Source organism: Amblyomma mixtum, chromosome 3 (genome assembly GCF_055824585.1).
Source record: "Amblyomma mixtum isolate Tamu chromosome 3, ASM5582458v1, whole genome shotgun sequence".
Lineage (NCBI taxonomy): Eukaryota > Metazoa > Arthropoda > Arachnida > Ixodida > Ixodidae > Amblyomma > Amblyomma mixtum.
The window spans coordinates 312,731,316-312,758,687 of NC_143014.1; the positions used below are offsets into that span (position 1 = coordinate 312,731,316).

Here is a 27,372-nt window from a genome sequence, read left to right on the forward strand (position 1 = left end):
AAAGTCAAGCAGTGAGCCAACTGAGCACGGCGTTTCCTCCGACATGACTGCAGCTTCTGACGCAAGATCTGAGCAGCGGGCAGCAAAGCTGAAACTTCTTGCCAAAAAGCAAGTGAGTTCCACAGACATTTTGAGTGGGCTGAAATCTTGTTAATTTGAATGCGATTAACCTAAATGTCAGGTTTATTCAAACTGATGCTTCAGACCCATCAGAGTCCCGTGTATTCCAATGACAGAAAATGCCAAGTAAATCAAATGCTTGAGCACCATGCGGGTGCTTAACTTGCAAATTGGTCGCACAGACAGCCTGCCTCGGCTGATGAGCCATGACTGCCTTGCCTCCAACTCAGCAGCAAGTGGTCACACGACTGTCCTGAATGCACAGTTACCTCAGTAGTGCTTCACCTCCTATGCAAGTTACAGAAATGGAAGGCCCATACACCTACTCGACCACACCAGCATGGGTGCCTGAAAGGAATTTGCAAGCCGAGGCTGGCATGAGTCATCATCATCACCAGCATAACTGCATCAACTGAAGGGCAAAGGCCTCTCCCACATCCCTCCAATCAACTCTGTCCTATGCCAATACTATGAGTCACTGGGAGCCTCTTCCACCTAGGCTTGTTTGCCTTCCTCGTTGTCGCAACAGCAGGGAACTGTGGCCCGGCAACCAGTTATAAGCAAATCAGGCATGCCCCAAATCCACTGCATGAGGATGACTGTGCAAAAGACGCAAAGCACAAACACCAACTCAACGCAGTTACTCTGCGTGCATTGTTTTTGTTTACTTTGGGCCAATTCCCTAAGCATATGTGACAAGTCCTATGGTCTTGTCCTAGAAGAGGTCTCTCCTAATGCACCCATGACATGGCTTCCAAGTACTGGAAGATAGACACATTACATGAAAGCTATACCAAGAGGGTGTGTGATCGCTGAAACAATATTCCAGCTGCACAAGACTACCATGCAGACTGCCTTGTGTGCCCACACACAAGAGGCAGACACCAGCTCAAACAGCAGAGAGCAAGAACAGCAAGTACTGCCCACCTCTTGGTAGCCCAGCTCCCTTTCCAGCCCGGCCACCATTGCCTCTTTCTCCTTCAGGCACAGATTCAGGTGCTGCAGGAAAACACGGTACAGTAGACTCCCGTTAAGAAGAATTCTCGCACCAGACAAACAATGTGAGAACATTTAGTTGCGTTCCCAGAGACATAATGTAAAAATGTCGGCCTAATACAAAACCGCGTCGCATGACCCTCGGTTAAAACTGAACTATCGCAACGACCACGAATGACGGCAACTCGGTACTCGTGAAGCATCCACGCAGCGGTCCCGAGGAAAGCGGTAAGTCGAAAATAAAAAGAATGCTTCCCCCACAAAGAGCACCTCCACAGAACTTCCCTGAGCATGTGAGCAAAGGTGTGGGGATGCTCTCTTGCAGTGGTGCATTTCTTGTGAGGAAGCGTTTTTGCAGGAAAGCGTAGGTAGCGCTTGTTAATCCCCATACGTGTCTCCTTCCTTGTCCTTAGTCTCCTTTTTTGTGCCGATTTCTTCACAATATGCATAACCAACTAGCCCGACAGCATGCCCTTCAGATCCCACCGAAATTGCTGCTAGGACACAAGATTCACTCCTGCCTGGGCGTGAACCTTGACACGTATCCACCCTAGCCCACTGGTGGTCACCAGGCACTGTCAGTGGCACAGCAGGGCGTCGTATGGCCACCATAAACATCCCAGAGGGACCCATGCAGTGGCATCACAACCAAACTCGTCTCGGGATGTTCTCAAGTATATTCTGAAGAACACAGTGCCAAAGTCTGCTCCTGAGGTGCCTCTTCAGGTAAAGCACCCAGAGTATGAAGAGCCCCGACAGTGTCCAGACACAGCTAGCCTGCTAGTCCCAGCCATCAGTTCTCTAATTGCAGTTTTGCACTGCTCAAAGCGGACACCAAAACCTGTCCACAGGTCTACAGGTTGAACTTGTAAAGAAAGGAGAGCGATCCTTGAGGAGCTTTACCTTCAGTGTATCACGGGAGGTTATCTTCAGCATTATTTACCTGGAGGGGGAATGGTAATTCTAGTACCACCTCGTTACTGTCATCATGAGTGGTGCATGCGACGTCACTGATCCCTACCCTATGTATATATCCCCTTCCATTGATTGTTGTTCTGCGTGGTATATACCGCACTAAGAGTGTGGTTCCTAACAGGCCAGCTTTTCGGTGCTGCGGCAGAGTTGGGGGTTGTGCTGATACTTTGGGGGCTGGTGCAATGTTCTGCACTGCATCCTTCTGTCTAATAAATGTATGCGCTCTCAATTAACTGCACTTCCCCTCTTTCGCCGACCTACTGGATGCTTACTTTATGTCCTTAATAAAGTTCCTTACTACTGCCCTCTTTCAGAGTGAGAGCGTAGGTTCGCAGTGAAGTCTGGTTGTGCCATCAGCCTGCTCTGGCCCAAACCCGTGGTGGTATGTGGGCAAGGCACACTCAGGCTTGTCAGATACCACAGGCTTATACAGTTTTTGAGCTGACACGGCATCGCAACATGTTTTTTCGTCGTGTTGAGGTACAGTAATCCCTCGTTATAACGAAATCGCTTTACTCGAAATATCGCTTTATTCGAAATTTCTTCCGGTCCCGACCCAAACGCATGCATTTTAAGCCGCATTACTCGAAGCGCACGAAGAGCTTGACCCGCTTAGAGCGAAGTGGCGAGCGGAGGCATCGCCGCCGCCGAGCGTAGGCATCGCCGCCGTGGCGGCGACCCTTTGCGCATGCAGTGCCAAATTAATACCGCCGACGAATTAGACTCATGCAGGGACAGAACAGGCCAAAAAAGTACCAAACCCACGATCGATGACCTGCCTAGTAACGGGCACCAAGAGAGTGCCGAGTGTCCCTGCTCAGCGGGGCCAAATTCCATGGTGCAGCGCGCCCGAACCGTTAATCTCTGTCGGAAGCACATTCCTGGTGTTCCTCGTGACAGAATCCATACGAAAATAAAGTTTTCCTCGCGCTTTGCGATGCCAGAAAACCGCGGTGTCTTGGATGCGGAAAAGTGGCCGGTCATGCTCGATTCGCGCCATTCGACTAGACAAACGGTCTAAATGCGTGGTAGGGTCACTGAATTTTGTTGTTACGGCAGGAACACATGCGCGAAAAGCGAGCGCGATTCACCGCGGCGCGAGGTTCCTAACGGCGCCGCAGCGTCCGATCGCAGCGCGCCGCTTGCGTCCAACCTGCTAGATGTCAACGACGGGCCGCCCGCGACAAACGCGACGACGGGAAGCGGGAGCCAACGCGAGCGCGGAGAGCGGCAGCGTCATGATGACGTAGGGTGCGCTCCTTTGAGCTGGGCCGGCGTGCGGGCCGGCCTGCCCACGGCTGGTCTCGACGCGCGCGAGCGAGCGAGCGCGTCGAGACCGGCCGAGGCCTGTCGGCCTGTCGATCAGCCTGGATCCCGTCTGGATCACAAAAATGAGCTAAAGCTTGTTCTTGATATAGATAATGAACTCTGGTAAGTGCAAGCTCGTTAATTCGAACTACACTGCTTGGTCCGGCCAAGCTCCATATAGATCTGTGTATAAAAAAGCCCGTTAATTCGAAAGCGAGTCGGTTCCGCTACGGATAATTCGAACTACGCGCCGCCGCGCCTGTGCGGCTTGGCGCACAGCACGTGGCCAAAAAAAAAAAAAAGCACCTCCCGCATAGTTCGAGGCTGCGGAAGTCCTAAACGGGGACAGAAGATGGAACCAGATAAAACCGTGGATGAGTGGTTAAAGCCGACATGGCGCCATCACCGGCGCGGCGGCCGGCGGCACCGGAGTATATAGGGGTTGGCGGCGGCGGTGGCGGCTGCCTACCCTCGTCTCCGCGCAACCTCCGGAACTCGCAACTAAATACTCGTTAATTCGGAAATACAGATAAGTACTGTCGGCGCGGTCCCAGCCAACGCCCGTGAAAGGCTATGACTTCGGATGGGCGCTACAAATTACGTGCGAAAAACTTTTTTTTTTCTTTGCACTCGTCTATCCTTCCACCCATCAGTCGCCAATGGAAGCACGCGGTCCGCCGCGATCATGACGCCGGCTTGTAGCATCGTTCGCTGCAAAAGGCGTTTGCTGCTGCTATCGCGGGTTCCAATGATTGAGTGGCAGTAGACGGCGTCCGCCCCAATCGCCCACAGCACGATAAGGCGAGCGTACTGAAAACGAGGCTTCCACAACCGGACAAGCGTTGGCACTCTGCCAAGTTCACTTCCCCCTTGCTAGAGCTAACGCCAAAAGTAAACACACCGTGATGTTATCGCTGCGCAGCATCTTGGCGCGCCGCCAAGAAATGCGTTGCGGACCGTGACGGCGCGGAACGAGGGACACATTTTTTTTTTTTTCAAATTCTTTGGCAAAAATCGGGGGTGGGTGGGTTCATTATGCGAGTGGGTTCGTTGCGCGAGTAAATACGAGACATATACCGTGATTCAAATGGTTCTTGCCGGTTTTTTCGCGGCCATTCGATAATTCGAACATCGGATAATTCGAACTGTTTTCCCGGTCTCGTGAAATTCGAATTAACGAGCTTTTACTTATAAGCAATTTGAAAACTGTATCATCTTTGAGGATCGCTGACCAATACTGAGTTGCTGGTAGAAGTAACAAATGTGCTACGAGCAAATTTTGTAGCGAAAGCTACATTGGCCACGAACTTGCAATTTCGCTGTGGCGGTGCTCCGAGGAGGCACAGAGACCGACCTTGAGCCGTAGCCTAGCAACCGCCGCAGCTGGCGGATGACGCCGCGCGGCGTCCGCCAGCTGCGGCGGTTGCTAGGCTACGGCTCAAGGTCATCCGCCAGCCTCCTCGCAGTTGTGGCACAATTAAATCTCGACTGTTATAGCTTTTTTCGAGCGGTCGCTTATATCGAATTATCGTTTATAACGAATTTTATCGCCGTCCCGCTGACTTCGTTATAACGAGGGATTACTGTATAAGATGAGTACTCCCAGGGATCTATGAATGTAAAGTAGAGAATGACCTTCTGCATTTACAGGATTTAAGCCATTACGCATTCGCCTGATACCATTAACCGCTCCAATTTTTTTGAACAGGGCTCTGACCATGTCAGTGCTAAATCTGATATGTCAGTGCCTGCTTCTCTGTTCCTACTAGTAGGGCGAATAAAGGTTTTAATTATGTGAGGTTAAAAAACAAAAACTGATCACAGTTCAGCAAGCTCTTGGCACACAAAAGAAGGATTCCCAGGATGTGTAGAAACAGACAATGAAGTCCTCCAAGTAGAATCAACCTAGCAGAAAGATTAGAGGCTATTGTTCTCTGCACCTTTAGCTAGCGCTCCCTTCTTTCACTGCTGCTTCTCCCTGCCCAAGGTTAGCACCTGACAACGCATGGTTGCAAACTGAACAAAAAATTGCCGATGCCTAAGTTACTTCCTAATGCGAAATTTGAGCACAGCTCATCAGCTGTTTCAGCTATTCGATAGATTGAGGCAAAGAATTCCAGCAAGGCATGCATGTACAATTAAACACAACTTGTTATTTTTCACATATTTTGCTTCAAGAAACACACCACTAACAGTTCTTGATTGTCACAAAGGATGCTTTGTGGACGGAGAAATAGGTGGATATATGCTCGACTTGCTGCACCAATGCCTGGTTCCCAAAGACGAGGTCTGCGCAAGTATTTCACGAGGTTGTCACAGCTGTGGGAGCCATTACGAGCAAGAGGAACGGGATGTTCTCCCGCATAAGCAGTAAGAAATTCCCCACTTGTCTTTATATCTACATTAAAGTCCCCACCCGCCCTGCCACCCTGGCAGGTGGCAGTATTTCTGGCACAACGCTGTCAATGCCAAAGCATGCAGCGCACATCTTCCACTATCGCAACATAGCATAAAGCACGATTGAGGTGTCCACTGTTCCAAGAGGGCAGTTATGTGCCTTCCCTCTGGTCCAGGTGTCCACCAAGATGTGTGAGACAGATACTGCGCATTTACTTTCCTCAAAAACCAATTTAAAAATTTTACCCTCTGCTTTCCAAGCCTCCGCTCTATTGGTTTCGAAGCTGTGGGAGACAGATACTGTGCATTTCCCTTCCTCACAAAAATACCGAAGACACTTTGGAAATTCTAAAGTGTGCTTGGCGAAAGCCTTGAGGTCTACCCACTGCTGCTTCTCTGAACTGCTTGGCGTGGAATCACTGGGCCGCTTCGGAGCCATGAGTCTCACTCACTCGACTGCAACGAGACGTCTGGCAAAGGAGCGGCGGTGTAGCTGCCACCGCCGATGCACGCGCGCTCATTCTACCGCTACTGTGCGACGTCACAGTTGCTATGCACAGCTGCGCCCACCACTGGTGCGCTGGTTGCTAAGGAGGCGAGGAGGTGGTGCTTTTACTTTCTCCTTTTCAAGCTCCCGCTCCATTGCTTTCGCAGCTTAAAGGGTGTCCACTGCTGGTTACAACGGACAACAGCGACGGCGACACCGCGAAACACAGAAACGGGCGCCAAAGAGCTGCACTCTAAAAGAAGAAGCCACCACACCTTTACAAGGTCATCACTGGCTGGGCACGAGTGCAGCTCTTCAGAGAAGATGTGGACCACCTGTTCCCAAACGCGATGAATCATCCTGGAGACCTGCCAGAAAAAAAAGAAAGAGCTCCAGTAAGTGCACGAACACCTCCACAGCCACAGATCACTTCCATCGCACTGCAGTGCAAGGCCTGGGAGTAAAACAGGACTACTACTGAAATCAATAGCGTTGCTTTCGCATCCTTGTTTAGTGAAAATCAGCATCGACCATGAAGGCATCGTGTGCTTTGTATACCTGAAAGTAGCAAGCACGGAGTGAAGAAGGTGTGCTGTGCTAATGCACAGGACCAAAACGAAAAAAATGCTTGCTTTCCACTTCATCCTGCAGTGCCACCACAAGTGCAGGCATCTGAAAGAAGACAAGGTGTCGGGCATGCACAGCATGAGAACATCTGTGGCTCTCGGACACAGCCTGTGCCTTCATCAGATGGCGCCCCTGCTCCGCATCAGACTTATGTAGGCGCTGCTCATGAATGCGGGAAGTCGCCCACATTTACTGAAGGCAGCCTGCAGTACGACGAGAAGCGGCAGCCAGCCAACAGACGCATCAGCTTTGCTCAAGAGCCATGCACAATCTCATGCCATGCATGCTCGACACCTTGTCGTCTTTCAAGTGCCAGCACTTGAGTGACACTACAGCCCCTACAGAATGTACAGTCAGGCCAGAATGAAACGCAAACAGCGCCTGTAAACAAAACAAAATATTTTGCTTGTGTACTTCCAGCTGCAATACACACTACCCTGATTCACGTGCCTGGGTAAAGGGTCCACTGAGGTACATGTTCACAAAAACAGTTATAAAGAATACCTCGCTGCAAAGTAGGAAGGTACAGCACATGTGTGTTCGCGTTTCAATCGAGCCTGACTGTACAACAACCTGCTAATTTTGTAGGTAAGCTAAATGTATTGTGCGCACGTTAGTTCAGCACAGTCTATGCATATATGGAGGCTGCCCATCGTGCTACTCTGAAACTAAGCTCACAAGTCTGGCAGCAGCATTTGCAGCAATCCCATCACCGCCACCATGAAAAAAAAAGCGCTCAAAATTCACCCTGGACAACACATCTCTCTGTGCATGATAGGCAAAAAAAAACAATGGGTGCAAGCCACACGCCAGACACTTGAATGCAAGCCGTGCAGCCCTCACTAGTTGGGTTTCTACTGTGGGCAGCAATGGCAGCGTTGTACAGTCAAACCAGTTTTCAAGTACAGCGAAATCTCGCTTAGCAGTACATCGCAGGGCAGCAGAAAAACTATGTGCAAAGTGGCAGTACGTCCCAAATGAAAACAGCCAAAATATATATCCACTGACTGGTGGTGGTGGTGGTGGCATACCCCCTTGCACAGTTGAGAGGGAACAAGGTATAAGCATTCAGTTATTCATTACTTCGTAATTATGGGTGACAAAGCAGTCTTTTTTTTACAACTACAGTCAAGCCCACTTATAACAATATTCAAGTGCCATGGAAATACCATTGTTATAACCAATAATTGTTATAACAGGGTTGTGCCGAAAAAAAAGAAAAGATGACAAACTTCAGAGCATTTATTGACAGCAAAAACCAGGAGGGGTTTGATTGTTCTAATGGCTGTAAAAGCTCGTTAATTTAAACTTCACGGAACCGGAACAATGTTCACCGATGACCAAAGCACCGCCATCACTGCACCACTGGGAGCTTCGCACACCTCCACGTCACAGGAATCAAGCCAGCTTTCCGGAAGTGATTCTTACGGGAAATCCAAGAAGCATGCAGAACTAAGGGTGCGGTGCCAACTGACAAGATAAAAACCGCGCTGGCTGCACGTACACGCACTGCACTGACTGATTGGGGGCACGCATGGCGCGCGTAGCCAATGCAGCAATGTTGCAGCTCGCCTGACGCAATGATTCCTGCCCCTGGGACACGGGAAATTTGTGAAGCGGGGACCGTGGAGAAGTTAGCGAAGAACCGCGGAAGATGGGACAACGTATGCGCTACCGGCGCCAGCCATAGCTCAGTGTAAAAACAAAGAAAAACTCGTCTGCACATTTTTTTTCTGCGAGCGGCGCACCCCTCAGAAATATTGCTCCGCCGAGGCTCCCTATCATGCTCCCTACTTTCTTCTCTGCATGGGCCCTTTTTTTGGGGGGTTTGGTTTGGTTTATTGGGGTTTAACGTCCCAAAGCAACTAAGGCTATGAGGGACACCGTAGTGAAGGGCTTCGGAAATTTCGACCGCCTGGGGTTCTTTAACGTGCCCTGACATCGCACAGCACATGGGCCTCTAGAATTTCGCCTTCATCGAAATTCAGCCGCCGCGGCCGGGATCGAACCCGCGTCTTTTGGGCCAGCAGCCGAGCGCCGTAACCACTGAGCCACCACGGCGGTGGCTCAGTGGTTACGGCGCAGGTTCGATCCTGGCCGCGGCAGTTAAATTTCGATGAAGGCGAAATACTCGAGGCCCGTGTGCTGTGCAATGTTAGTGCACATTAAAGAACCCCAGGTGGTCGAAATTTCCGGAGCCCTTCACTACGGCGTCCCTCATAGCCCGAGTTGCTTTGGGACGTTAAACCCCAATAAACCAATAAACCAAACCAATGGGCCTTTTGCTCAGGGGAACGCATTCACAGATTCTTTTGCTTTCGTGGCATCGCTGCGCCGGCTTAGTCCATTGGTCGGCCCCATACGCGAGCGCTTTTGTGTTGTAAGCATGGTTTTGCTGGTGTGGTTGTAGCATTTCATTGTTTTTTTTTCTATAATGGTTGACACTCAAGTACCAGATTTAATTGTTATAACCAATAATGTGCCTTGACAGCATTGCTATAAGCAGTTTATTTTACCATAGAACACATGGTAAAGCTGATGGTGCCATGACAGACCATTGTTATATCCAATATATTGTTATAATCAGTATTGTTATAAGTGGACTTGACTGTAGTTTTCATCTTGGCATACATAATATCCAATAGTCATTCTAAACTTTAGCAGAGAAATAACCAGAAAATTTGCATTTTTCTGCAAATTGGCTGTTTTCTTCCATTGTACACGGGGTTACGTTGGCACCCCAGGCTACCAGGGGTCGGAAGGGGAGAATGTATTCGGCAAGGTCGCAAGGTTGCTCTCTCTCCTGGCATGTCAGCCCCTGCAAGCGTGCTTGTCGCATGCTGCGCAGTAATATCAGTATCGATGCAACACCGCACTCTATGCAATAGGAGCCCCGGTGAAGCTTCCTTGCAATGTGCTACGTAGTTCTTAGATGTTTTAAGAGGGACAACTTCAGTCTCGTAAAAAGAAATGTGGCTTTCATGACCCCCTTGATAGACCTTTGTTAGTGTATTTTCTGTGAGGCCAAATTGAAGTCTTTGTGCTATAAGAAACAAACTGCCAGCCTCTACTTAATGGTGAAGATTTTGTCGGTGTTACCAGCTATATCCCAAATGACCAGAAATCCTACACCTACTTCTTGCCTCTCCAGTAAACTGCGACCGCACAGTGCGTGCCCCCCCCCCCCCCCCGTTCACTCCCCCTTCAATGTTTTAGGTGACTAATTTATCCTCTTACCTCATTAAGCCCTCATGAAAACACATTTAATGGCTTCTGTTTAATGGCTTCTGTTCTGTTAAGTTCCGTTAGCACACCTAGGCATGCCTCAATCAAAGAAGTTCTAGCATCAAGCATTTCGTTTCCACTGGTGGCCTGGCCAGAACCAGAGACTCCTAGCACCCCCTGTACCACCACAGGTCTGCCCATGGGGATGGAGTGCCAGGGGATAACTGGTAGATTCACATGGGAGGTCCTGATTCTATCTCAGGCCTAAGTGAGCAATGTTCATTGCATGTGGGACTGACTGCAGCAACAAGCCTTGAGCACAATTCTCTGCTGACCCCCTCACCCCTTGTGGACATACCTGGGGCACACTGTCATTGCTGTCTCGAAGGGCTGCCAACATGGTCTTCACCTCGACCACCTTGTCCTTGAAGTGGGCACTCCGATTTTCTGGATCATCCCAGTGCTCCCTAGAAACACCAGGCAAACAGGCACCAGACTAGCTGTTGAGCAGAATACACATCCCCTTGACCCTCAGTGTTAGAGAGCAGAAACATATCGGGGGACAAGACTGAAAACGAGAGAAAAGAAGAGGGAGGGCCCACAACTGGATATATGGCTGGAAATTGCATCACGAATAAGGACGGACCTGCTGTTCAGGGGGCAATCAAACAGTTCAAGGGGCCACTATTTGCAAGAATTTGTTCGGACTATTCCTGCAGCTATGTACCCAGTGCCAGGGTCAGCAGCCTGGTGTGTGCAAGTCAGCAGTGGGCTAATAGGTGGGACCCACCCCCTAGCAGCCACACAGGCTAGCTGCTCCTCAAAGCATCCCTTTATTGGTAGTTGCACGATACCAGCCGTGCCAGTTTGCTAGCAGGCTGAAACACAATTTTTTACTCGCCACAGTGAGCTGAGAAAAATTACATAGCGCTTCCCCAGCACAAGTGATGCAATTGTCAACACAAACACTGCAGCTCCTTGGCACATTCATGGCACACATTACACCCTACTTGTGGCACGGATGGGATGGCCAAAATATGTTCTTGGAGCAGCTATTGCAGCAGAAAAATATGCGTTCTGGAGCAACTCTGGAGTAGAAATATAATCAACCTGAGAGCACGAACACGGTAAATTTTTATTAAAACAAAGCCGCTTTCCTCTAACTATTACTAGTGTGCTTGTAACGTTTTTCACGCAGCACAATAAGATCATAAGCACTCTGTTTATCACTGTTTAACTCAAAACATTTTTGCAACAATATTCAGATGTTTAGAAATGCGAGCTGTGAAAAGCTGAAATAATTGCCATCAGCCAGTGGTTGCCACGGTCCGTAAGTCATGCCACGTGCCATGCCACAAACCAACCAACTTCTCTCTTGCCATCAGTCTCTACTGCTCAGTACTTCACCTGGTTCTGCTATCAGAGCGGCACGGCAAAAATGCAGCAAGACTCCTTGGGAAACAAGGAGCGGCAACTTGCGGTCACAACGCCCGAGAGGCCATTCCTTCCATGCTCCCTCGCAACACCCGAGGACAGAGTGCCAGATGTCGACTATATCACCCAAAATGCACGCCACTCTCAACAGGGCATAACCCCTCTTAGCCCTTGCGTATCGGTCTTGCTGCACTTAAAGCTTAGCGATTGGCCAAAATGGCATCCCAAACAGAAGGCGCAAAAATGAAACTGCGCCATAAGATGCAGTGTGCGAGTTACGCTGTACAAGATGCTACTATTTCGTGGGGCTGGCTCCAAACCTTTTGTTTTTATCACCTACTTTTCTATTGTCCCCTGTACTATAAAGCATACAGTTCAAGGATCCTAATATATATATATATATACATTAGCTGTCTCGCCAGGCACGCCGGCCCTTGACTGCCATCAACGCATTGCTCTCACACAACCCCCAGCCAATCCGCACATGCTGGCTATCGAATCCATGAGGGAAGAGTAAGTTAACTGATGTGAATGCTGTCTAGATTATGCGATGGCTGGCAGAGAGTTCAGATAAAAAAGAATACTACAATTCTCAACTGTTCTGAAGGGTCAAACACTTCCAATAATTAAAGTGCAGTGCAAATTTGATCAAACCAAACTGAACAGCAAGGGCTATCCACAAAATATTAAAAATTACAACTATTTACACGCTCCTACGAAAACCAGTAAGATGGAACACATTAAGCAAAAAAAAATCATGCCGTGGCCACCTGGCCTTTGGCACAGCTTGTTGTAATTTTGGCCAATTCAATGCTTCTTGTGCAGCGTGGCGCAGAAAATCACACCTGTACCAATACGGCACAGCTGACGTAGCTGTCCCACCCCTGCTGTGGGCATGGAGAAAATGGGAGTTATTGCAAGTTATAATGGCGGATTAATTGCACATAAGCATCTACCTGAGCGCAACCATACAGCTAGTAACCATACGGTAGTAACTCTGTCCAATTTTTCCTTTTAGTAAAAATCACTTCCATGGCTCTTTCTGGCTGTGGTGAACTTTGTCCGGCAGCAAAAGAGAGCAGCAAAAAAAAATTTCCCGCCACTCGATTCGAACCCATTATGTGTACACTGAAAAGAACTCCGTGATCATCGTTCTGAAGTAAATGGTGATACAGCCTAGCCTTTGAGATCCTCAGTAAAAGGTGTTGACACATCAAAGTTTACTTCCAAAACAGGTCGGTGATGGCGCCAGCTGCATTTCATTTCTTGGCCTTTTCTAGCTTGCATAAGCTCAGTTTTCAGTGAAAGTAGCATCTTTGTCGTTAGAATGAGCTAATCTATTGATATGGGCTGGCTTCAATTTGTCCTCAGTGCCCCTTTAATTACTCGTTAATTTAAAAATTCTACCTCGGGTGTTGTCCCTAAATACATTGCACTAGCCCCATCCTCACTTCAAATTGTTGACCTATTCGGCATCGCCCAGCCAAATGCTAGCCATCCTGGTTAGCTTACTTGGCAGAACTGTCCCAGATAGGCAATGGTCCCGGGCTCGATCCCCGAGCTACGACAAACCTTTTTTTTTAACTGCAAAGCTCAAGGGTAAGCTGCATAACTAGCTTCTGTAGCCGTATGGCTGCGCTCAAATGGATGCCTTGATAGCAATCTACTCCACCATACGAGTTTCCCCTAACATCGTGAACTTTTACTCTTACTTGTCAGATATCCAACTACCCCAATAGTTCATCCTGTCAAACATCACGAGTTCTCAGTATTCCGTACACGCAAACACAGCATAAACAACATGTGCACAAGCGTCATCATGCCAGTACCTATAGCTCCAACAGTATTACACCAAAGTGGACAGCACATGAAAACACGAAAGCATACAGGTGCTTTATTTTTTTCATTTTAGACCTGCATACTTCACTCTTTGAATGTCTATTATCGACCAACACTGTGTTTACAAACATAGGGGGAGCTCGTGGTCACCGCAGGTGGCTAGGGATATTGTCTGAGCAGTCGCCTGCTACATACTGTGCGCAGATTGCTTATCATGCCATTTGAGCACTGTCTACCATGCAGAGCTGTCTAGGTTGTCCAGATAGAACAACCGTATTTGTGAGAAAATATAGCGCATGTGGCAGCATGTAGGACTAAGCAGTGCCATTCGGAGAAACACCCAGCTCATCGACCACCAGATGTTGTGGGGGGGGTAGACCCAGCCCCACAACACTCATTTTGACATTTATTGCAACATTTTTATTTGGTATCAGCTTTGAAATGATGCTGCATACTTATCCATGCTCTCTACGTACTTGCCTAGGTACTCTCTAGGTACTTGCCAGTGTTTATCGAACGGCTGCCTTCATAGGTGCACTGTTGAATGCAAACAAAAATTTTTGCAAGTTTTCTTCAAATCTGTTTCTATGGGCCGCGCTCCTGGCTGGTACCACCACACCAGCTTCAAAATGATGTTCCATACTTGACTACTATTTTCTGGGATGTACTCAGCATTTGCTACCAAAGGTGTGACCTCATAAGTGCACTGCTTAATCAAAAAGGTGCCTAAAAATTTTTTCTTTATGTGGCATTCCTACAGGCCGTTTCCCAAGCTGTCAACCCCATTTGGTGACAGAAGCCCCAATGCATCTTGCTTACATCACAGGTCGATGTTAGCCTGTAGCACCGCTCCCCTCGTTATGCTATCAGTACAAAAGGTTACTTTATTGAGAAACCTTTTAGTTCAGTTGCAATGAACAGAAAAAGCTGCATTTCACTTCAAAACATGTTCGTCATCGATGCCTTGATAACACCACAAGAATAATTAGTGACAGAGCAGTAACCCAATGGGCATTGAAACTCCTCTGGATGTCCTGAAGACGTTCAGGATGTCTTCAGGACGTCCAAGGGACGTTCAGCGCCCATCGGGAGAGCTAGGGATGTGCATAAAGTGGTTTTCTGGTTTGAAAAGAACAGTAATTTTCTGCGAAAAATTTCGAATACTTCTGGCACACAAAAAATGGCTGAACGACATAATGAGCATTTTCAAATTCATGTATTTTTTAACACACAAGGCAATAACATGAAAAAAAGGGAGAGTGCATTGAAGGTTTGCAAGCAACTCATTGAAGACTCTGCAAAAATTTCCATTGCAAATTGTTGGGAGTCAACCTACATCCGGTGCCAAAATATTTGCACGGTGCGAGACTTACCGTATTTACTCGCATAATAGGCGCACTTTTTTTCCAGAAAATCCGGCTCAAAGTTTGGGGTGCGCCTATTACGAGGGGTAAAATTTCCGTAAATTTTTGGACTCGCAAAATTGAACACACCGCGTAAACGCACTCGTGTACGCGCCGCACCCCGTTTTCGCGAAGAAAATGTTAAAAAAAAAAGGTCCGTGTAAGGGCCGCACCGAAACTTTCGGAATGCACGCGCCGAGGCCTCCGCGATTGGCTCCGGCTGCGCGCAACGGGCGCTTGATCGCGGAGGCCACACACGCGCACAGGAGCTTCCAGACGCCGCCCAAGGCCAAGCTCATCATCATCATCCTAAATTTTCGTACGCGACTCCAAGCGCCGAGGTTTTCGCGGGCCTAAGTCGGGAACGTTTCCGGCTGGAGATGAAGCTTTCCAAACAGACGTTTAAAGTGAGCATCCCTGAAAACTGTGTGCGGCTGTTCTACGCGATGTCGTTGTACGTGCTGTGGGTCCGCAGCAGCTGCAACGGCAGCAGCACTAGTAGGGACTAGTAGTCAGTTCAGCAAAAACTTCGTTAAAATAAAGATTGGGAAACGGGGGGTGGCGAGGCGTCGGCTTGCAATCGTGTAAATACAGTACTGATCACAGTGCCAAGTTCGGGGTGCGCCTATTATGCGTGGAAATAAAAAAATCTGATTTTTCGCGCCCTAACTAGGGGTGCGCCTATTATGCGAGTGCGCCTATTACGCGAGTAAATACGGTATTTGTGCGGCCTCCGAGTGCTGTTCTTAAATGTGACTGCATCGTTGTGCAGCTGTTGCTTTTAAATGGTGACTGACATTACACCTGCTAGGCAAATGCATTGCGCACCCAGAGCCACCCTGCATGGGCGCAGACTTCGGTTTGGTTTGGTTTGTTGGGGTTTAACGTCTCAAAGCAGCTCAGGCTACGAGGGACGCCGTATGGAGGGCTCCGGGAATTTCGACCACCTGGGGTTCTTTAATGTGCACTGACATCGCACAGCACACGGGCCTCCGGAATCAGTAAGTACTGATCTGGGTGCTGCACTTGTTCAGCGTACCATCCCGCAGGAGATACACTAAACCGAAACCACATGAAGAAAGCGCTCCAGAAATGTTATCTGTCCGGGACAAAAACTTCGATATTTCGAGTACCAAACATTCAAATCAAATCAAATACCCAGTAGTTTACTATCTATCTGAATATTCAAAATTACTGAATATTCACGCACCCCTAAACAGAGCACCTGATAGCACAATGTACAAGCATACTAAAAACCAGACAGCAGATACATTTGAGATGAGGCTTATTACATAAAGAAGTTCCTAAGGTAAGCGGGCTCCGTGCTAATTGCTGGTTTGCACCAGTGACAACCGTAGCTCATGACAGGCTGCTTAGCAGCACCATCTGGGTGTTTTCAAAGCAAGAGTTCAAACCCGCTCTGTCGTTTACATAGCTGCATCAAATTTGGTTACATTTCCATGCATAAGTAACGAAAAGAGTTTTAACTGCCAAGTACCCACTTAAACAACTGTCATATGGGTCATTCCGCCACGAATTTCGTTGAAAAGAACCTTGCGTGTTTCCTGCACTTAAAGACTAACACGCAACAGCTCAATTTTTTTCTGCGACAATAATTTCCGCATCTCAACAGGACTTTCATTTTCTGATATTACCCACAGAAGTTGGAGCGAAGAATATTTCTTTTACAGCAGTATTCTAAAAGGGTGAATGCTTTTAAATGTGTTTAAGGAAGGTCAAGGGATTGCGTAGATTGTCAAAAACATTTCATATCAAATTCGCTCATAATTCACTCACATCTGAAGTATTTGACAGTCCACAAAATTTCGAGAAAAAAAAAATATTCTCGACTCAAAACTTCATCATTTATTATATTCGAAATAAAACCGTTATCAAGATGTGAAACTATTTTTTTGGCAATACTCTAGTGTGGGGAACACACGAGATTTTTTTTCAACGAAATCCATGATGGCCGACAAAACACTGGATGATATATCAGGGAATTGCCCATTTTCTTGTGACAACCTGCCAACCCAGCAGGGGCATTTCCTAGTGCTTTAAAATTATTTATTTATTTCCAATACCTCAAAGACTCCAGAGGTGCAGGGTTTTATATTAGGGGTGATGTGGCCGGGTACCTGTGATGTTACAATAAACATCACGTTTACAATAAACGTCATGTGGCCGGCCCAGCCAGTCGGTGTCTGCGTCAACCTGGTGTGCCTCATTATCTGGTTGTGACAGTAACACCACGCTTGCCCTTCCCATTCCTGTATTCTGCGCAACGATTACCACAGGCTCATGATAATGGCTTTTGCCAACCCTACACTAAAGCAAGCCCCATGTAGATTCGAGTTTTTCGCATCTCTCATCACAGGCTGGGGTGCCATGCTTGCTTCCATCATCCAAACAGGTGCTATACAACCTGCACTTAAACTTGAATCGCCTCTTGGGGCTCTCCCAAGTGCATGCTCTAAAGATGGGTACTCCCCTGACAAAGTGTATTACTTTGGCTCTAACCCTTTAAGTAGGTTTTTACACAACTGTGTGTGTTGCAAACTCGCTCTTTCTTGGAGTGCACTCTAGTGTGCAATAATTCATTCGTTTCAGGCAAATTAAGCGTCTTTCATTTTGTACATAACGCCCTTTTTTATGCCAACTAGCGACAGAGCAAAAAATATTTCACAAAACAGTGAGCTTGGTAGCACATCTTGCGCCATTTTCTTGCTGACGGAATTTGCTGCCAGTACTGGTGTTTTTTTTTCTGGACTTCTTGCGTCGATTACACCTTCAAAATGATTCCGTGGCCCCTGGTTTTGATTTCCAAAATCTTGGTTTCTAACTATTCGGACAGTTTCCAAAATATTTTGTATATGCAAGTAAAAAAATTAACGACTGGCTGTTTTCCATCAGAAAACTAGTGATCTGGCTTCCTTGAGGCCTGGATATGCTACTCGGGCCAAAAAATCTTTCCTTCAAATCGAAATGATACATGGCACCTGAAAGCAACAAAACACTCTGCAAGTGACAGAAGCGCATAGCATTTTCACTTGGTTAGGCAGGTCACAGAGCATGCCCTCCAGAGTAGGACTCTGAGAGGGCACTTCCGCAGTGTGAGGCAGAAGCATGGCACAGATACTCTTGCCACTTATCAGCCCTCAAAAGGAGGACAAATGTCTTCACTAGGCTAGCCAAGCACCAAAGGGGTTGCCCATAGGGGCAGTGGTGCCTACCTTGCCACAGCCTGGATGGCTCGCAGGGCTTGCACATGACGTTGGGCGAGCTCCAGGGTGTGCCGTGCAGACACCGTGGCCTCTTCGTGCCGCTGCACCTCCCGGGCCAGATCTTGACACCCACCCTCAAGCTGCTTCACAACTTGCAAGAGCTTGCTTGCAGCGAGCTGGCCCACCTGCAAAGCCCCATGGACACAATCTCATTCCAGCAGCGGGCACTGCCCCATGTGGGGACACAGCCACGGTGATTCCTCCACAGAATGCGCCCACTGCCTGTAGGAAAAAAACCGCACGGGCAAACTGCCTGCCAGTGAAAAACAGTACACACGGACAACCCTACAAACAGTTATACAGTCAAACCTCAATGCAATGAACACAGATAATAGGAATTAATGCCTACATCGAACTCTTTGTAAATATTGCTGAAAAACGCATGCAATTTCTACTTTATATATCGAGCGCAATTGGCCATGAAACGGATATATTGAACTCCCAAGCACCAAATTGAGCTCGTTCAGATGGCAGGCGGCAGGCTCTGCCACACGGCACAAGTGACTGGTGGTGATTAGGGAAGCGTTCGCGCCAAGGTTCGCCCTTTTATCTCGCACTCGCCAACAGCGGCACATAGGGTTGCAGCCCAGCAGTCAGCACGCGTTCACACCTCTGGCATCAATCGACAGTGCCATGGAAGCAGCAGCGCAGGTGGTTGTAAGCTTGCGGTAACAATCCCGCGCTCATGCGGAAATTGTGAAAACGGCAACAGCTTTTGCTCTGGCGTACCGCTTTCCACTCGACACGGCTGTGATGGGGGGAAGCCATCGTAGCCGGCGCTCAACCCGCTCTTGCTATGCTGTGCGGGGAAGCCAATGTAATTGGAACTTAGTTTTGTGGCCTTCGGAATAGCCGCGAGTGCTTTGGAAACGCCCCCCAAATCAGGGAAAACGTCACCCCACTTCTCTAGTAAGGATTGCCAGGATTCCTGTCCCGCTGCTGCACGCATTTCTGACGAAATTTTATACTACGAATTTTGGCTATAGGGAACTAACTATTCTACAATTTTCTACTTGTCCGCTGTAACGAGGTTTCCCTGTAGCAAGAAAATAGCAAATTTCACTCACGCATTGCAGCAGTGGCCTAATGGTTTGACCATCTGCCTCGCGTGCAGAAGGTGCAGGTTTTGATACCCAGCACCACCAGGTACCCACAGGTCTTTAACTACAAAGTTTCTGAGAAAGCTGTATAGATTTCCTGTGTAGCCGTTTGGCTGCACTCGGGTGGATTACTCCCTTATTATTTATTTATTTATTACACGATACTGCAGGCTAAGTGCCCAAGCCGGAGTGGCTCACAGATACATAAAATATAAAAAAGCATGAAAAAACCAACTTCACTGCAGTAATAATAAACGCTCTGAAATATAACTGGAGAAATACCGAGCAATACTCGAGCATAGTTTTAGGACCAGCCACTCTTGTGTAACGTAACTCTTGGAAAACAGAGTACTCTGCTGAACTAAATGGTACATGTTCAAACAAGGAAAGACACAGCGCAACTAAGACGGCGCAGCGGTAAAGGTCGCTGTTTTTAGAATTTAGCCACAACCATTTTTCTTCATTTGACCACCATACGTGTTTTCCGATTTCACAACTTTTCTCCAAACACACAATGATGCAGTCAAATCGACAAAGATGCAGTCAAGCAGTGGAAGAAGTAAGAGGGTGGTTTCCATCTTTGATCTAATTAGGGCAAGTCGTGACCACAGGTCCACACCACAAGAGTGAAATACAGCAAAATCTCATTGATACGCTTAAAAAAAAAAGTGAAAGAAAACATAATATCTAGAAAAACATATGATCCAACTGCCTAATTTTGAAAACTGTAACTGCTGAATGCAAACAAAGGCATTTTTGACAATTTCACTACATAAAAATTTCGACCAGTATTGCTTGGCTGAGGGGGTGACCAGCACCTTTTCTAGTGCTTGCAGAATTCTGCCATCACTTGCACTGCCTTAAGCACGGACGCAACTTGGCAACACATCCAGTCCATCTACAGCAATGGCAAAAGTAGCCGAAACCTCTTTCTCGTCGTCTCTAGATGCTTCGCCCCCTGGCACCTATAAACTGCGGGGAAGCCATCACCATGGCCGACTGATGCTGCGTTCCTCAGACCCAGCCACTCGTATATGTAAGCGCATTGCTGCAGTCCTTAGATGCCTCACTTCCTTACCCCTAGGCACTCCAAAGAAGCCGCTGTGTTTGTTTCTCCCCTTCATGTCACATTCCCACAAGAACGGCTTACTCGTACGTTAGCACACACTTTTTATTTTTTTGAAGCTTTGCCCCTTTGCACCTAGGTACTGCAGAGGACACACCACAGAGGGTGAATGGTGCTGCATTTCACCTCTTCATATCACGCGCTCCCAAGTCCTGCCCATTTGTACGTTTGCACATGCACGGTTGGCCACTAAATGTGTTATATGACCAGAATCTGCAGAAATTCTAAACATAATAGTCAGGAAAACAAGTTATCCACATGGGAAATTTTCAATGCCCGCAATTTGGGGCTTATAAAGCAGGAATGTATCAAGGTTTTACAGTACCTAGGAGGATAAGAATGGTTTGAAGTGGATCTGGTAGGTGCACCTAGTCAATTCTTTAACAGCATCACCACAGTGTAAAAAAAATGGCTGCACAACGGCTCTGTGGCAAAGCACAGCGATAAAACAGGCTGAAAACGGCACAGATTTTTTTGTGCATATGTGTATTCTTGCCTGTTTCACTGCCTCACTTTGTCACAAGCTGCTGTCCGGCCATTTATTCAACAGCAGGGTGATACTGCTAAACAACTGGCTGAGTTTACTCTGTAGTCACGAATACGTAGTAGCTTACCAGTATCCCTCAAGAGAAAGTTAGTATATAGCAGTTGTATCTTGTCAGAGCCCACCTATGGGTTAGAAACTTCGAGGCTAACAAAAAGGCTTGAAATTAAATTGAGGACAGTGCAGTGAGTATATGGGAATGAAAATGACAGGGATATCATTAAGAGACAGGAATAGAGCACAGCAGACCGGTGAATATATGTACAAGCTAACACGTTTACTGTAGCAGCGATTTTCAGAGCCCTGATCTCTGAGCCCCGAAATTTCCTTCAATGCAGCTTCAAACTGCAGTGAGGCATTGGCGAAGCCAGCTTTAAGCTGCCAACCGATGGCAATAGGGATCTTGCATGTGTGCTCTTTGCAGCTCTTTGAAACTTGCGAGCTGTTCCACGGCTTCATCATGTGACTTGAGTATTTGTGGCCACAAAGCTTGCATTCATGACGTGACCCACCCATGACGCAGAGCACATGTCAGTGACATCCCAGAGAAAATAAAGAGGCGGAAATGGGCAGGGTAAGCAATGCAGAGCCCAGATCACCAATGGTCCCTTGGGGTAATGGAGTGGATTCAAAGAGAAGGCAAATGTAGAGGGGGTGTCAGAGTGCCAGGTCGGCGGATGATATTACCAAGTTTGCGGGGAGAAGGCGGCAGCAGCTGGCACAGGACAGGGTTAAGTGGAGGTGAAAGAGAGAAACCTTTGTTCTTCAGTGGGTATAGCTGAGCTGATGATACCAATGGCAGTGACAATGAGTCAGCTGTGCAACTGATGCTGCTTGCCTTCGGCACGATTTGAAGTGAGTTTGTGGGAGATGCTTTAAATGCAGTTAAGTGCCAGTTCACCCACAGGACAATGGCCTCTCTTTTCAGAGCAAATCTAATTCTGTTGATTGCCTTCGTAAATACCTTGTGAGCAATGAACAGTAAGCTGAGTGGTACAAGCCTTAAACATCCTCTTTCTTATGAATTAGTAATTAGTATTAGTTAGTTGTGGTTATTGGGGGTTTAACGACCCAAAGCAACTCAGGCTATGAGGGACGCCGTAGTGGAGGGCTCCGGAAATTTCGGCCACCTGGGGTTCTTTAACGTGCACTGACATCGCACAGTACACGGGCCTCTGGAATTTCGCCTTCATCGAAATTCAGCCGCCGCGACCGGGATCGAACCCGCGTCTTTTGGGTCAGCAGCCGAGCACCATAACCACTGAGCCGCCGCGTCGGGGCTATTAGTGTTCTTCCATGTTTCCATTATGCTCAGTTGAGACCATGAAGCATTGCATACACAGGGTGGAAGGTTTTTCTAGCACAGTGCCTGCACCTTCCTTTGATAGCCATATTTATAGGCCAAAAAAACAAGATGCTGCAAAGTGAGATGCTGTTAGGAACAAGCAGCCTCGTATCAGTCAAGGTCCCGGCAGCCACACCTCTTCCCTCACATCCTTCTACCTTCTATTCTGTCTGCGCCATAGAGTAGGGTAATGTTTCTTCCTAGGTTATACGAAGCTTGACCTAATTTGGATTAAAAAGGCCTACAACGGCAGCGTTAAGGTCAACCACAAGGACCAAGTGTGTCTTGCAAAAGCAGTGATTATTCAAGATAACATCCGCAATGACATAACACAAGTGGCCATGATATTGTTCACAGCGCAACAAGAACGGGAAAAACGTTTTTCCCGTTCTTGTTGCGCTGTGAACAATATCATGAATACTTACCAACTCGCCCAAATTTCTGCCTTGCTGAACACAAGTGGCATCACTTCGCTGGCTAATGATACAAAAGGGGCTGAATACTTTGACAATAACTTTCATGTAAGCCTCAGGGGAGTAATGGGGCCTACAACCAAAGTCTTTTGGTACATAGATCCCCACAGTCGTCCTTCATTGTGACGGACGCTGATATCAACTTGTGACCCAAGTGTGTGTTGGTGAGCAAGTTGACACACTTCGGCTCGTAAGATATGTTAATGTATTCACAATAACTGACCAAATTTTCGTTCTGCCTGTTCTGTCAGAAAGTGTTTGAAATTTGACACCCCCCTTACACAATGCCCTACAGACCTGTAAGCTACTTCAAATAAATAAATACACATCATAAGGCATGTTGACGGGCTAGTTGGATTTTCATCTTGAAACTTGAATAAAAAAACCACCTAGGGAACATGACAAAAAGGTAGAGAATAATAAAGATAAATATTCCAGTTTGGTAAGATATGTTAACCCGTGCAAGTGTGCACCTCAACTGGAAAAGGCGAGGATTCTAGGCAGAAGAAAGAACAAGCAGACGAGGCTTTTATTGGAAGTATTTCACATAAATAAAAAAGGCAGCCTTGTGCATGAGTGATACGTCATTTAAAAATTGTATGCAGCGGAGTACGATTTTCTGTGCAAAAATGATTGTGCAAGGTGATAAGTCACGGCTGCAATAAAGCACATGGTGTGAAAATGTGGCCTTTACCCGAGGCTATAAATTATGTTTTTCTAGAAATAAACAGTTGGAAGTTGGCGCCTGTCCGTTGTCTCCTCATCTCTTTTTGTCCTTGTGAAATTATTTGCACCTAGGTGGGTTTATTTTTTTTTTTTTTTCAAGTTTTAAAAATACACTTGACATTTACCCAAAATCGTGTGCCCAAGAAATGGTACCTTGTATGTTACATCTGTTACAAAGCCCAATACTACTGCAAGCATGATAGCTGTCAGTGCCAGTAGCCCTCGAGAGAACTGAAATGTATTAAATATCTCAATAAAGGCGTTACAACTGATGCTGGAAGCACCACCATATCCAACTCTGCTCTCACATGCTCTCAAAGTGTGCTGCCAGGACCCGTTTAAGCGAGAGCACTACTTCAAGTGCAGGCCTACCAGTTCACTGCACACACAGGTTCTAATATGAGCTGAATTGACAAACCACTTACATCTCCCTGTTGCCCCTGCTGTCTTGGGTGCACCACCTCGGTGCCGGCAAATATCCCACCAGGGCCTGGAGGAATGATGGCATCAGCAAGCTTCTCAGTCTGCACCATGGGCTTTGGCTGACAAAGACAAAAGATCCAGAGAGTGTGTGGTTGTTTGCAAGATTTTCAATCATAGATAGGCACTTTTACAGCGTCAGCTGTACATGGGAACGTGAGTCACAACCTTGTCATCTGCATTATTGAGTCACATGACCTATTTGGACCAGCAGCAGGCAAATGAAAGCAGCTGCTGAGACACCTTTAAGCCATAACACAGACTGACGTTTGAGTGATGTGTAATGAAAACATTCGAGCAAGTCAAAAAAACACTATATCAGAGGTGGTGCAATCCATTACAGACCCCAAATCATACAACAATTTGCCAGTGTGCAAAGCCAAATCACCAAGGCTCACGAGACAACCGACACGCGATGGTTGCAATCTACCTTGCTACTGGCGTTCAAGCTAACACAGCAGACAGTCACTCTGCTAGCAACGCTTGGGACATTTATTTAGGACGTATGCTTTAGGAGTTTTCTCGTGCAAGCAGTGCAAGGTGTTCCGTGCACTCTGTAGCCGACAAGTAGCAGCAGATGGGTCATTCCACGCCAAACGTCCCAGACGGTGTGTTCGGCCATCTCCGATTTGTACAAAAAAAATTCGTGGAAAGTTACCGCAACGTGCATAATCTAAGCCTAAAATATTTTTGCCTAAAATAATTTATTCGTGAGGTGAGCTCAGTCTGAACATTTTCGAAAGGTGTAAAAAAACCAGGCAAGGCACTGCTTAATAATGGATAAAAAAATCAAAATTTTTAGAAAACACTCCGCAAATTTTAATGACATTTGCACAGATTCTGGCTTTCAATACGATTCAGATCATGTGTATTTTCGGGCAGTATTAAATATATTTTTTGAATTTCAATAAAATGTTAAATTTATGCTATTTTAACATTTAAAAAAATATCAACTTCCACTCGGAAGTTGTGGTATGGCCATCTTGCTTCCCTAGATGTCTATTGCCCTCAAAAAATGTTCCAGCTAATGAAACTGAATACGTCAAAGTGAAATAAAACACTGAACTTGCAGAAAAGTGCATTTTGAACCCAAAACTCCTGTTTATTTCACCCTGAGGTGGTCCAAGTAACAGTAAAAATGATGGCGGGTTGAGCAGAACAGTTTATTGCCTTTAATTTCTTAATTATAATGCCTTTAATTAAGATGATTTTTGTTGAAAACAAGAAAAAAGTTTTGAAGTTGAGCTCTCGTGCCGCAAGTTGCGTCGTCTCTTAACGCTTCTTCACCACAGCACGGCACTTGGCATGACACATTTCTGCAACTTAAGTATTTCATTTCACTTAGACGTATTCAGTTTCATCAGCTGTAACATTTTTTAAGGGCAATAGACATCTAGGGAAGCAAGATGGCCATACTTTAATTTCCAAGTGGAAGTTGATATTTTTTTTAATGTTAAAATAGTAGAAATTTAACATTTTATTTAAGTTCAAAAAATATTTATACTGCCCAAAAATACATGATCTGAATCGTATCAAAAGCCAGAATCTGTGCAAATGTCATTAAAAGTTGTGGAGTGTTTCCAAAAAAATTGGATTTATTATCAATTATTGATCGGTGCCTGGTTTTACACTTTTCGAAAATGTTCACTCAGCTCACCTCACAAATAAATTATTTTCGGCAAAACTATTTTAGGCTTAGATTATGCATGTTGCAGTAACTTTACATGAATTTTTTTTTAACAAATCGGAGATGGGCGAGCTCTGGGACGTTTGGTGTGGGATGACCCAGATGGCTCTGAGGTCATGTATGTTTTAAGTGACCGGCACTGAAACGACCGCATTTCCCGTGCTAGACGATCATGGTAGCAGCATGCAGCACGATGGAGGAATAATACAAAAGACAGAAGGCGAGTGGTGTTATTTTTTAATAAGTGGGTGATTGTAACATTTGTGATGACTCGCTGCGGTTTGTTCCTTTTTGCCTAGGTGGCCTCTTCATCATTATTCAGCACGTGACAACATCAGACGCACCTTTGCTTATACAGTGAAAGCTCATTAATTCGAACCTCGATAATTCGAATTTCGGATAATTCGAACTACACTGCTTGGTCCGGCCAAGCTCCATAGAAATCTCTGTATAAAAAAGCCCGTTAATTCGAAAGCGAGGCGGTTCCGCTACGGATAATTCGAACTACGCGCTGCCGCGCCTGTGCGGCTTGGCGCACAGCACGTGCCCCCCCCCCCCCCCCCCCCAAAAAAAGCATCTCCGCATAGTTAGAGGCTGTGCAAGTCCCAAGCGGGGACAGAAGATGGAACCAGATAAAACCGTGGATGAGTGGTTAAAGCCTACATGGCGCCATCACAGGCGCGGTGGCCGGTGGCACTAGGCGGCACCGGAGGGTAGGGGCTGGCGGCGGCGGTGGCGGCTGCCTATCCCCTTTTCTGCGCAACCTCTGGAACTCTCAACTAAGTACTCGTCAATTCGAGCCCTGTTAATTCGGAAATACGGATAAGTACTGTCGGCGTGGTCCCAGCCAACGCCCGTGAAAGGCTGACTTCGGACGGGCGCTACAAATTATGCGCGAAAAATTTTTTTTTTTTCTTTGCGAGTGTCGTCGATCCTTCCACCCATCAGTTGCCACTGGAAGCAAGCGGTCCACCGCGATCATGACGCCGGCTTTTAGCATTGTTCGCTGCAAAAGGCGTTTGCTGCTGCTATCGCGCATTCCAATGATTGAGTGGCAGTAGACGGCGTCCGCTCCAATCGCCCATGGCACGATAAGGTGAACGTACTGAAAACGAGGCTTGCACAACCGGACAAGCGCTGGCACTCTGCCAAGTTCGCTTCCCCTTTTGCTAGAGGAAACGCCAAAAGTAAACACACCGTTATCGCTGGGCAGCATCTTGGCGCGCCGCCAAGAAATGCGTTGTGGACAGCGACGGCGCGAGATGGAGAGACGCATTTTTTTTTTTTTTTTCAAATTCTTTGGCAAAAATCGGGGGTGGGTGGGTTCATTATGCGAGCGGGTTCGTTGCACGAGTAAATACCGTACATATACCGTAATGCAAATGGTTCTTGCCGGTTTTTTCGCCGCCATTCGATAATTCGAACATCGGATAATTCGAAGTTTTTTCCCGGTCGCGTGAAATTCGAATTAACGAGCTTTTACTGTATATATATATTAGAAAGAGTGAGAAAAAGAAAGAAGAAGAAAGTGCCCTGCCCGCACCGCCAGCTGGCATAGTAGCAACCAGCTTTGTCGTCGTCAGTCAGCCCATGCCATTGCCTGCCAGTCAATCTCTGACAGTCACTTTGTTGCTACCGTCCACCATCAGTGAACTTGAGTCGTGGAGTTCAAACAAGTGGAGGTTCAAAGTTATCAGGCAACTCTTCTGCGCCGTAGCATGGCGACAGTTACAAACGGGGACATTCCCGTGCCTAAACATCCTAAGCAAAATCTACCCCACACAGTGCAAGAGCGA

At 47.0% G+C, this 27,372-nt stretch overlaps 1 protein-coding gene and 1 pseudogene across 1 annotated transcript in view; one reads left to right on the forward strand and one right to left on the reverse strand.

Annotated features, from left to right (window-relative positions):
- LOC149355633 (uncharacterized) overlaps window positions 1-27,372 on the forward strand; it is a 430,506-nt pseudogene that overhangs the window by 144,584 nt on the left and 258,550 nt on the right.
- LOC149355637 (uncharacterized) overlaps window positions 1-27,372 on the reverse strand; it is a 94,918-nt gene that overhangs the window by 60,994 nt on the left and 6,552 nt on the right. Inside the window, exons 3-7 of the mRNA XM_089583961.1 lie at window positions 23,835-23,951; window positions 18,045-18,220; window positions 10,494-10,602; window positions 6,559-6,651; window positions 1,048-1,119 (exon numbers count right to left, since the gene is read on the reverse strand). Of these exons, the coding sequence (XP_089440087.1) occupies window positions 1,048-1,119; window positions 6,559-6,651; window positions 10,494-10,602; window positions 18,045-18,220; window positions 23,835-23,951 (567 nt within the window). The remainder of the gene's footprint in view (window positions 1-1,047; window positions 1,120-6,558; window positions 6,652-10,493; window positions 10,603-18,044; window positions 18,221-23,834; window positions 23,952-27,372) is intronic.